The sequence below is a fragment of the Podarcis vaucheri genome, assembly GCF_965113315.1.
Source record: "Podarcis vaucheri genome assembly, chromosome: 9".
Taxonomy (NCBI): Eukaryota; Metazoa; Chordata; class Lepidosauria; order Squamata; family Lacertidae; genus Podarcis; species Podarcis vaucheri.
This window is the reverse complement of record NC_138767.1, coordinates 22,134,312-22,146,608: the sequence shown is the minus strand read 5'-3', so window position 1 is coordinate 22,146,608 and position 12,297 is coordinate 22,134,312. Positions and strand designations below refer to the sequence as shown.

Genomic DNA, 12,297 nt, shown 5'->3' with positions numbered 1-12,297 from the left:
TTCCCCCTTTCTGTCTCTTTTTCTCTTTATCTAGAAGATTCAGGTATTCTGTGGTAAACTCTCTTTTTGGTGGCTTGTGTGTTACACATATGGTAACGTTCTGCTTTGTAAATGCTGCAATATGATGACCAAAGTGTGTTTGTCACACTAATGGAATTACTGAGGCACATAAAGGATTTGCTTCATATTACTAGTCCCTTGACATTCATAGAATTTTATCACCCACCCATCCTGGAGAAAAAACCCCACTGTTGTCTTGATACAATTGCTTCTATCAGATTGTCCAAAAGACTGGCCATTGGGAAATTACCTCATACTGCAGTATTATAGCTTAGTGAAACATTACTATACACAACCCATTAGTTAACACCTTGCACCATTCACCAAATATACTGAAATCTACATAGTTTCTGTTAAGCACATTTTGCCAACTGTGCTATGTATTAACAGAAAATATGAGCAATATATTGTGTGAAATGTGTACATTCTTAGTGACCATTCTTTTAGTGTATTGTGCTGGTTTGGATCCTTTTTCTCATCTTAAGTTTTATTGTCTCTTTCCTCTTTCTTTTTTATTATGCATATTTATTTTGGTTATTGAGTTACCTTATTTGCTGCACCCGAGGGCTATAGATTCCATGGGGGAACTTGTCCTTGATGCAATATGACACTTGATGAGATTCCACTGATCTCAGTCCATATTAATCTTTGCAACTACAAAAAATGCAACATTCTAAACCAGACCCGGGCCAGCATGTTTCTCTATGGGCAGATAGGCTTCCTTGCTGCCATACTTAATACCAATGTGGATTTAGGTACATCTGGCTGTCAAAAAGACATTCAAGCTATAATGTAACAATGCATTTCTAATATTAACTTCTTTGTTCATTTCTGTTTGCAAATGCTTCTTAAGCCCTATTTATAAGGCCATGGTGGTTTGAAATCTATGCTATACTACCAGCAACTTTGAAATGGTCAGTTGTTCTGCCAGTAGTTCAGATCTAAATAAAATTAAAACATATTTTTTAAATAACAATATGGGGCACTTGAAAAGATGGTGTTCTGTGCCACTCTAAACAAGGAAACCCACAAACAAAATATTGAACACTGAAAGCTCTTTTCCATATTTCTTTAGTGTGTGTGTGTTGTTGTTTTTTAAAAAGGCATCCAGGAGAAAAGGAAAGTACCGGTATTTCCCCAAATTATCAGAAACCATCTTTTCCCTTAGTCCCACTGCTGACCAAAGGGTACTTCAGTATTTTGCTGATCTGCATTGCTGGTACTTTCGTCCACTGGCTTAATGCCACGATATGTCTTACTGGACACTCTGCAATCAAACCTGCCCCATTCAGTGTTGCAGCCACCCTTTTATACTGTCAACTTTGTATATTGTATGGACAATACGGTATAGCATTTCAATTTAATCCATGTGGCTATTTTATTTTATTAGATATTTAAGAACAAATGAGTATCTTTCACTTCTCTCCCCCCAAAAACATTTTAAAAAAGAAATCTATTGCCTGCAAATTACGATACCTGTGTCTGTTTTGTGTGTAGCATTCTATGTTGTCTTCTGTGTCAAAATCCAGCACTTACAGTAACCTTCAAGTGTACTAGCTCCTTTGCTATTCACTGACTTGTTCTTAGAGTTAAATCCTCTGCTCATTTTTCTCATTCGTTTTGCTACCCCTTTCTTCTCTTCAGCTACTGTTGAGGCTATTGAGGCTGATGAAGGTAAATTGGCCAGACCCCTTTCTGTTGTTGTTACAACAGAGAAGGGCTCTGCTGGGTGTATTCATTTTTGCTGTAGCTTGTATAGAGTGTGTGGGTGTTGAGCTAACAATTGTGGCTCAGTATTAACCTAAGTTTACTTGCTTTAAAGGGGAAAGTGTTCCTTTTGTTGTTGGTGTTGTTTCTTAAAGTTGCAGCGATGTTCTGATCTGTGTCCATTAAGCTTAAAGTGCTGAATCAGTATTGCACAAGGATAAGAAAGCTTGCAGCTCAAAGGGGGCATGGCAGCACTTTAGTAAAAGCCATTTGACAAACAGTTTCCCTTAAGGGGGATCAATCAGTTCCCCATGTCACCTTAAGATATATCTGAAAATTGAGAGAACGCTAAAGTTGAATGGGGTTCTCCCTTTACTGAGGTCTCTAGTGAAAGTGATTTTTGAACGAGTCTTCACTGTAATTTAGCGTATTTTAAAATGTCCCTTTAGGGGGAAAATATTAAAACAATGGGAGATGTTAGGAGGTCTTTTCCCCTGCAAGTTTTGGGAATTTTCTCTAATGTAGCTATTAAAACCAACACCATTTCAAATGACTACCAGCACAAATGAATTACTGTCGAAGGTATTGAATGAAAAACTTCAAGCTGCCTTTCTCAGGGATCCTTTTGTTTCAGCTCTTAAAACAATTTTGTTAGTTGTACAGTTAATAGATCTCCAAATGCATACTGAAATATTTCTATACATGATGATTAAATTAGTAATTCAAATTGTTTTGCAAGAAGACTCTCAAAAGTTCCCCTTTAAAACAAAACCAAAAAATTACTCAGTTGTATTTTGTTCTTGCCCCCCTAAAACATGAGGGTTTTTTCCAAAAAAAAGAAGAAAAAAATCATTAGTCATTAGTTCTGTTGGCATGGAGTAAGACTGCCATTTTGGCCCTCCTATCTGTTTTTTGATCTTTTTGTTACAGGAGTGAACAAAATTCTTATCAATAAGTAAGAGAAAATACAACTGCTTTCTAAATAGCAGTGAGTGAGCTGCTATTTATGTTGGAATTCTCTATTCCTGTTGGCAAATTCTACTCTGCAATGTGCATTCTTGTTGACAGTTTGGCTGTTTTTTTTCCTGTGATTTCTGTGACTGTGTTGTGTTTTTAGTATTACTTCTCAATGTAAACTGCTAATAATCATTGTCTGACCAGCAACTGCAGCAGAGCACATTCTTCAGCACAAAGGTGTATAAATATGTCTGCTTGACACCAAGATGTGCAGCCCATTTTGGGAAGATGCGTTGTTCAAGTTAAACTTCTTATTGATCATTACATTGCACTGTAACCAAAGATTGATTGATTGATTGACCTGAAAAGCTATCGCCTTTGGGAAATCTAATAACGATTCTGTTTACATAAACAAGTGTTTACTAGGGGCCTGTACAGGCCTTTGACGGAGTCTAGGTGTTCATACATCCAGTCACAGCTGAACATCCTGCAAAATTAAACTGCCGTACACTTCACATTGCCATTCATTATACACCTACGTCAAAGGACTGGATCAAAATTGACAGCACTGTGGTGAATTTTTAAGAGGGCCGGGGTTGAATGTTCTGCTATGAGTCTTTGTTCAAGTTATCTCTAGTATGAAACCTATATGAAATTTGTGGGGAATAGGTGGGAACATGTGGGTTACAAGCGGTGAAGGGAAGTCTCCAGACAATCAAGGGTGGTAGATTCCACAGCAAACTATGTTGTCTGAAGTGGTCCAACATGCAAAGATTAAGCATTTTGGAGTGGATCCAAAGATTCCCCTCCACATGCGGGAGGCATCTTCAACTCACGGAAGGGCCATTTTACACTAGGGCCTCTTGCTTGAGAAAAGTGTGCAAGCGTTCTTCTCTACAAGTGTTCCACTATTATTCTACTTGCACAAGCTCTTGTTCCAGCTGAAGAATAAGGCCCTATCTGTTCTAGCATTGTGTGGAAAACTTGCACACATTTTATGGAACCGCTCACAGCTCTTTGGATCCAATCCACTGACTTAAATTGTTGATTCCCCCCCCCCCCAGAAGCCATGATAGCCCAGTGTTTCCCAACCTTTTTTGGGCAAAGGCACACTTGTTTCATGAAAAAAATCTCGAGGCACACCACCATTACAGCCCCGTGACGTCAACGCGCAGCGTCACGCCGGGAGGGACATGAATTGCTAGCAAATTACATAATCACCTCCTTGAGGGCTGGCTCATCTTCTCCGAAGGCAGAACCCCATTAATTAACAGCACAGACTCACACCATAGCCAAGACGAGGGGGGGAAACCTCAGTCATGCACAGTCATGCACATGTGGGGGCTAAATGAGGATGAAGACCGGGCAGAGAGCAGGGTTCAAATCACCCCACCTGGCCAGGACAATCCCTGGGTGCTCCCTTGGGCCACTCGCCTGACCCACCTCGCAGGGCTGTTGTTGCGAGGATAACACGGGGAGAACCACGCGCGCCCCCGGGAGCTCCTTGGAGGAGAAAGCGGGCGATGAATGCAATGCACGGAATATATGAGAGGCGACCAGGTTTTGCAGGTGAGGGGCCCCCGCCAGCCTCCACTTCCAACACCCGGCGCAACGACGCCGAAGTTTCCCCCGGGCTCGGCTCGGGGAGCAGCGCTGCTCCCCCCTGGCTCCCCTTCGCCCTCCCAGCTCTCTCTGCCGCCCACTGGGGACCCCCCTCACCTGCCAAGTCCGGAGCGCCGGTGGAAGTTGCATGCATGCATGCAGGGCGCCGCGTTGCCATTGCATTGCACTGCACTCCATGCAACGCCTGCACGCATGCATTGCCTTGCACGCCCGCCAAGGGGTCTCCCCGCGGTCCGATGCGTCCCCTCCGGCGCGGATGCAGCATTGCAAAAATAAAAAACCCCCGACACAGCCCTACCTGGGGGGCAGCCTCCGCCTCTGCCGCTCCGCCTCCGCGGGGATCCCCGGGCTCCATCCTGCCGCCCGATCTCCGTGGGGGCGCAGGCAGGCTGCGCGGGGTCTGCGCGGAAGAGCCCCTGCCCGCCCGGCCGCCGCCGCCGCGCTCATTCCATGGCCGGGAGAAGAGCACTTCAAACAAAACGCCCAGCCCGCCAGGCCACGCTGGGAAACCTAGTTCGCGCAGCCCACGCGGGCGCGGAGCCCAAGGGCGAGGGGACTACGGATCCCGGCAGCCCCCGCGCCGCGGACGGAGGGGCAGAGGCCGGGTGCAGGGATGGAGGGACGGGTGGGCGAGCGAGTGAGTGAGTGGCAGCCGCCAAGCCTTGGCCGAGAGCCAGGAAGGGCCTCCCCGGAGGAGGAGGAGGAGGGAGGCGCAGAGCGGGAGGGAGGGAGGGAACCTCAGGGGTCATCTAGTGACGGCGCCCCAATCGAAAATTTGACTTAAAAAAAAATCTTTCGAATTTTTTAATTTTTCCCGCAGCACACCAGGCAACATCTCGCGGCACACTAGTGTGCCGCGGAACAGTGATTGGGAAACACTGTGATAGCCTCAAAGCCATCTTTATGTTCCACCCCTTCAGATGGCCCAGTATGCAGTGGTTTCCACCTAGCAAAAAAAGTGCAGGGGGGGAAAAAGAAATCACCACATGGGGGGGAAGGGGAATTGGTCCTCTGTATCTGTCTGCAGTCCATATTTCCACAGCAGTGGTTGGCAAAATGTCAGCATGAGAGGATTTGTCCTTGCCACAAAATTCAACACAAGTGGTTTAATAGTACCAGGGACTTTGCCTTCAAGGAGAAATGTGAGGGGCGGGGGGAAGTCACCTCAAAATTCAGAAAGGATTATGCTTTCTCCCTAATGGAGAACAAAATTGATTATACCTCTTGACAGATAAACCAAAGAGCAAATTCAGTTTCCAACTCCCTCCTTTTTGCTCACGCCCTCCCAGTATTCTCTCCCCATGTTGCTGGTACTAACTGACCATCTTGGCTATCTTGCATGTTAAGAAACCCAGCAGAAAGAAACATAACCAACATTCTTGAAATATATATTTGTTCAATTTATATATATATATTTTACTAAAATAAGAGGTGGGTAACACACCAAGGGTTAACAGCAACCAATAAGTTAAGCCTGTTTCTTGGATTGCTGCCCAGAGCCCTTCCCCTTTTTTGTTTTGAACACTCTAAAGTAAGCCCCTGAAATGATGGAATTGCATCAGGCCCCTTGAATTTTTCCCCCCTTTCATTGAGTGTGTGAAATACCTAGTGAGATCAATGTGGAACTCCTAATGTCATTGCTGAAGGGCAAGTTCATTGACTTTTAAATTCACTTACTGGATCCTATGTTCCTACACTTTCAAAGTTAAGAAGGACAAATATGCCAAAAAGAATGATATTCAGCATCCATGTCACACTCAATTACTGCAGTTTAACCAGATTATCCTGTAGTGCTCTAGGGCTGACAGAGAAGGTTATTGTTCCTGAGTAGTGTATGATCATTTCTTCTGTAGTGAAGACACTGAGGACCTTCTGTCTAATTCATTATAAGGGTATCCTCGTATGATAAATTTCATAAACACTCAATGCAGGTTCCAATATAATGGGAACAATCTGTTTACCAGGATTAAGGGAGTGGACCATTACATAGCTTGCCACTGCTCTCCATCCCCCTTCCAAATAATAACATCAACCATGATGTTGACTGGGGTGAAGATTAACCAGAGTCCTAGTTTTTAGGCAGGAATCTTAACCAAGGTTTGAAGCTGGTTAGCAAAGCTTGTTAAAAGGAGAACCTAAGTCCTCATTTGGCATCATACAACCTCTGCAGTGAGGTTGGCACACCTGGAAATATGGCTGTTGAAAGGCCACAAACCAGAGTTCTTGGGCAACCTATAGTTTTGAATGTTTCATCATTTCTGTGAAGCCTCTTGACAGCTGCTCTGCTGTTAAATTCATCCTGCATTGCCTATTCCAAAGAAAACAACAACAACAAATCTCCCTTGGAAATCAACAAGAATTCTATCTCGAATGAGACTATGAGGACATCGCAACCATTTATCACTCAAGACCAGTTCAGACATTTTCTTTTAATACCCTAAAGTCGTTGCAAGATTGTTTTGCATTCCCAGTTTCAAGCCAGTGCTTTCATTCATACAAACACATGTGGGAGCTGCCGTTTACAACAGCAAACCAGCTTCCTTTTGTAATTTAGTTGCCACCAAAAGGAGGCATACATTCACTACATGCAGTTGACAGGGCAGAAAATATCGTGATGGCTTCACTGCACCAATATGTGTGAAACTGGACCCTACACTTTTAAGACAGGAGATTTTAGTTTGTTATTTTTCTGTGAGCACTACTTGTTCCTGAAAAAAAGTTCATTCCACACCGAACCACCAAATAAAATGTCAGAAATGAATTTTGTTGGGAGCATCTTAAACTTTCAAGATACATTGGCTATCTACTTTCTAGCTGTTTCCAAATCCATCCAGAAGCTTTAATCACATTGTCATTTTATTTTCTTCACCATGAAGGAATTTCTCAACTCAGTTGACTGTTCAGTAAGCTGATAAAATGCCAACACTTTGTCGCCATTGACTTTCCTTTCCTCTCTGTTTGTTTTGTTTTTGTTTGTTTGTTTGTTTCTGTTTTTGTTTTCATTTTTCCTCCCCCCCAATTCTCTGTGTAGCTATCAAAGGATTCTCGCCGCAGCATAAGATCACGAGCTTTGAAGAAGCCAAAGGCTTGGACCGGATTAACGAACGGATGCCCCCTCGCAGAGATGCCATGCCATCCGATGCCAACCTTAACTCCATCAACAAGGCAATCTCCTCAGAGACTAATGGCACTGACAGTAATGGCAGTAATAGCAGCAATATTCAGTGACCGTTTCCAACTTGTGATTTTTTTGTTTTGGAGCTGCAGGGCATGATGGGATTGCTGCATATCAGCAGTGGGATGTTCTTGCCTCTGATGATAGCTTACTTGCTCTGGGGGCCAGGTGTTGGATTCAGTTTACAATATCATCTAAGAAGAGATAGTAGACTTTATTTTGGTGGGTGGGGGGTGGAGGTTCAACGCCTCCTTGGATATGCCTTTAAAATGCTTGTAGAAAACTAAATGAAAGCTAATGCTGGTATATATTGCAAAGTTAGGGGAATGAACATGTTTTCCTACTGCATTGGAAACTTCTCGATATGTTAACTGAAAGGCCTTTTATTATGTTACTGGACATGACAATTTTGTCTGATTTCTTACTAACTATTGTACGTTTACAGTTGCAGCACTAAACATGGACAACATCAAAAACATTTTTAACAAAGTGATGTACAAACTAAATAAGGAGACTATTTATTGATAATGTTTTGCTACTCTTGTCAGACGATGGCTATCTTAAAAAATAATAATTAGGCAATCTTAAAAAAAAAAGTTGCAAATTTGTTAAAAATGCCAAAAAGGACAGTTTAATTTTGTACAGATTATGCTTACCTCAGGTTTCTTTAGTGTGCTTGAATGCCCTTCTTTAAATATAACATTTACCTTAACTAATTTGGCAGTGAGAAATCTTTTAAGTTTTTAAGGAAAATAAAACTGGAATAATGATACTCCTTTTTTCTTTTCTTTTTGCTGTTTATATTTAGGAATCCTTTCTTTATTCTTTTTCTTTTTGGTAAATCAAGTCTTGGTTGTGGCTTGCTGAATTTAAATATTTATGAGTGGTGCATTTTTAAGTATAGTGAACAAGACACCATATTAAGTGCAGTGAAAGCATCTATATTCTGTAAAAATCTGCCTATGCATGTTTTTTAAGAAAAAAAAATTGGCTGTATAGGCCTGTATGGGACTGTAATGCGCTTAGTGGTCTGACTTATACTGGAAATGTATGTACTGGCGTACTTTATATTCTCTAAAAAGAAAATGCTAATGCCTTTGAAATTTTGTAATCAAAAAAAAAAAAGCTTTGAAAAATCTAAGGGGGAGAGTATTCTTAAAAGTTTTTAATATAAGCTTGTCAGTGCACATATCGATGGTTAGCATGTTTAGCAAACCTTGTGAAATTTAAACTAAGTTTGTAGTTACATGTGAAACTAAATGCATGATAACTGTTAATGTCATGATGGTTTAGTCATTTTGTTACGTTCTGTCATGTGCCACAAACCGTGTAATTTTTTCACTTTTTTCCCTTTGTATATCAGTTACGGGTTACAACTGGTTCATTCTTAAAGGAAGATGAAAAACCAACAAAAGCAGTCCACTGATATTTTTTAACAATTGTATAAGTGCCCAAGTAATTCACTACAGCCTACAGCCTTGCCTTTGTAATTTGACTTATGAAATGTTGGCAATCAAAGCATGCACTTGTAACAATGAAAAAAAAAAGCATTTTATATTACTACTCAATAAAAATGTGCATGAACCTACGGCTCCTCACACTAAATCTCTGGAGCATGCTATTATGTGTTTAATCCTCACCATCGGGGTGGGAGGCTCTCACCCCATTGCCTTGTCTGTTGCAATCCTAGGTAGCAATCCCTGCACTCAGGTATGCATGACTTAAGTGAGGCTTAAGGAACAGAAGCTGCTGCCCTGTACCATGTCAGAACATTGATGCATCTAGCTGAGTACAGTCATACCTCAGGTTACAGATGCTTCAGGTTATGCATTTTTGGGATACGGACGTGCCAAAACCCGGAAGTACCAGAACGGGTTACTTCCGGGTTTCGGCGCATGCGCAAAAGCGCTGAATTGCAACCTGCACTTGTACGGATGTGGCGCTGTGGGTTGCGGACGCGCCTCCCACACGGATCACGTTCGCAACCCGAGTGTCCACTGTACTGCTGACACTGGTGGCAGCTTTTCAGGGGCCAGTCAAGCCAGGAGTCTTCCTCATCCTTATCTGGAGATGACGGGGATTGAACCTGAGGCTTTCAGAATGCAAAGCACAAGGTCTGCTGCCACAGCCCTTCCCCTCTGCTTATGCACATTCTGGTAGCCCTCTTTGCAACATCATAGGGAATGCCTTGGGATAAAAAGGAGATTCTCAAGTTGTTTCACACTTCCATTGTAGCAGAAGAAAGATGCCTTTCACTTTGGGGGTTTCGCTGCAGAGGTGGTTCCTTCCACATCATTAACCTGCTTGTCCTTTGCAGGTCTGATCAGCTTTTGGCAAAGGAGGGTGGAATGTCTGGGCCATTTCTTTCAAACACGTCCCAGCGGATCATTCAACCTACACTGTGTCCTAGATGCAAGATCTCTTTTGCCCATTCCTGCAACACCCACCTGCCTGCACCAATCATAATTACGAACAATGAGGAAAATTCATGTGTCGATTCCCTTTGCTTGAATGGTAGCAGTTTGATTTTGCTACACAGACTATTTGTGCTGCTACTTCCACAAGTCACACACCCCTTTTTATTTTATTATTTATATATCACATTTATAGCCCACCTTTCCTCCAAGGGGCTAAAGGCACAGTGTGCGTGGTTATCTCCCTTCCACTTCATCCTCACAACAACTCAGTGAGGTGGGTTAGGCTAAGAGACAATGACCAGCCTAAGATCACCCAATGGACTTCATGGCTGAGCATCTGTTTGCCACATTACCCAGCTGGCTGAATTTTACCCAGATTCTAGCCATGCCTCCCAGTGCCACTTTAGACGATAAGCTGACTTGAATTCTCAGCTCTCATAAGGAAAAAGGTTTGAGGCAAAAACGTGGAAGCACTGTGTGTGAAGGAGAAAAGGCAACTTGAGAGAGAGCAAGGGAAGTATGTTCATTTTATTTATTTATTATCCCAGCCTTACTCCAAGGATTTCAAGCGTAGTGTGCATCATTCTCCCCTCTCCCTCTAGTTTATCCTCACAACCTTTCCATGGGTTAGGCCAGGGGTCAGCAAACCTTTTCAGCAGTGGGCTGGTCCACTGCCCCCCAGACCTTGGGGGGGCGGACTATTTTTTTTGGGGGGGGTGAACAAATTCCTATGCCCCACAAATAACCCAGAGATGCATTTTAAATAAAAGCACACATTCTACTCATGTCAAAACACCAGGCAGGCCCCACAATTAACCCAGAGATGCATTTTAAATAAAAGGGCACATTCTACTCATGTAAAAACACACTGATTCCTGGACCGCCCACAGGCCGGATTTAGAAGGCGATTGGGCCGGATCCGGCCCCTGGGCCTTAGTTTGCCTACCCATGGGTTAGGCTGAGCAACAGTGACTGGCCAAAGGTCACCCAGTGAGCTTCATGGTTGAGTGTGGAGCCCCAAGTATGGATGCATGAGCAAAAAGGGATATTTTGCATATAAATGCTTAACCACATTTCCCCAGGATTCCTTGTGAGAAACCATGACTGTGGTATAATACTGCCTTCAATGTATGCTGCAGATGTGGCCTGAATTTCCCTGGATCTGACGTATTTCATTTCCAGTGTACAGCAGTGTCTTTTGTGTAAAGTAGGGATTTTTAGGACCCGTTCCAGGAATTTCATTTCTGTTTTGTTTTCTCCACTTACTGATAATGAACTGTCACTGAAAAATTCATGATGGAAAGTGAGACACTGTGATATCACCAACACATGTTACAGTCACTGCGTCCCAAGCAGGCCACATTTCCTCCTGCTGTATTTTTGGAATAAATATATTTTGCAGGCACATTCTTGCACAGGAGCATCTGTCCACCATGAGGTACGGAATGTGCCGTTCCTCCACAATTCACACTTTGAATCTGGCAGAAGGAGCACTATGGAGATTTGTACGATATGAAGAATGAACAATAGCAGGAGATCAGGTTTTGCCTTAGTCTACAAACAGCTGAGGAATATCTCTGGTACAAAAACTTCTCGGCAGCATTGGGTGGGTTAAACTATTTTCCCTTTCTGTTTAAGAAGCCAGTTGTGATTTTTAAAAAAATATATATATACGATTTTTAAACAAATTCTAAGAGTCCATAACTTTTCTGTATGTTTCTTTTCTTTAGTCTATCAATAACTATCATTCTGTGGGCAGCAGTTGCTTCTAGAAACACAGAAATCAGTAAACTAGTTTTCCTGTATTTTTCTATGGAGTTTTAAGGAGAGAAGCCAGCAAGCTGTGACCCAAACATTACCATACCCTTCAAGATTTCTCTGTTGAAAATAGAGATGTCCCCTCCAACATTTCTCCAATAAAAATAGGGACATCCTACTACACTATGGGCCATTCCAAGCATACTGTTTCTAGTGCTAGAGCTGCTCTTTAAAAATAAAAAATAATAATTCCATGCTTCCACACTATTTTTGTGTGGAAAGTGTTTTGCACCATTTTCCACATTTCATGTGATGCTCAGTGTGCGCTTTGAACAACTTCATATTGCGTGTTTCCTTACCCATTGGTTATTCTTTTTTTCACAGAAAGCCAGCCATATCACAGATTAAAAGAGGGAACTGAAGTTGTTTCTGCTGTCTAATCTCTCTCAAGAGCATTAGGTATCCCTCAACTCAACCCCCCCAACCCCACAAAGGCTATAAATACCTGGGACGGGTGCTTATAACTCCAACTTTTACTGCTTGGGAGAAAAGGAGGGGTATGGCTGCAGCTACAGAACTTTTCTCCATCTGAATACGCCC

General features: G+C 42.6%; 1 protein-coding gene across 5 annotated transcripts in view; it reads left to right on the top strand.

Moving 5' to 3' along the window:
• Positions 1-9,106, top strand: part of PPP3CA (protein phosphatase 3 catalytic subunit alpha) — a 183,117-nt gene extending 174,011 nt beyond the window's left edge. For 3 of the 5 annotated variants that reach the window (XM_082236979.1, XM_082236978.1, XM_082236980.1), the window contains 2 exons: positions 1,705-1,734; positions 7,379-9,106. In XM_082236979.1, the coding sequence (XP_082093105.1) occupies positions 1,705-1,734; positions 7,379-7,575 (227 nt within the window). In that variant the 3' untranslated portion in view covers positions 7,576-9,106. The remainder of the gene's footprint in view (positions 1-1,704; positions 1,735-7,378) is intronic. The other 2 variants (XM_082236981.1, XM_082236982.1) reach the window with 1 other exon arrangement.
• The last annotated feature ends 3,191 nt before the right edge of the window (positions 9,107-12,297 follow it).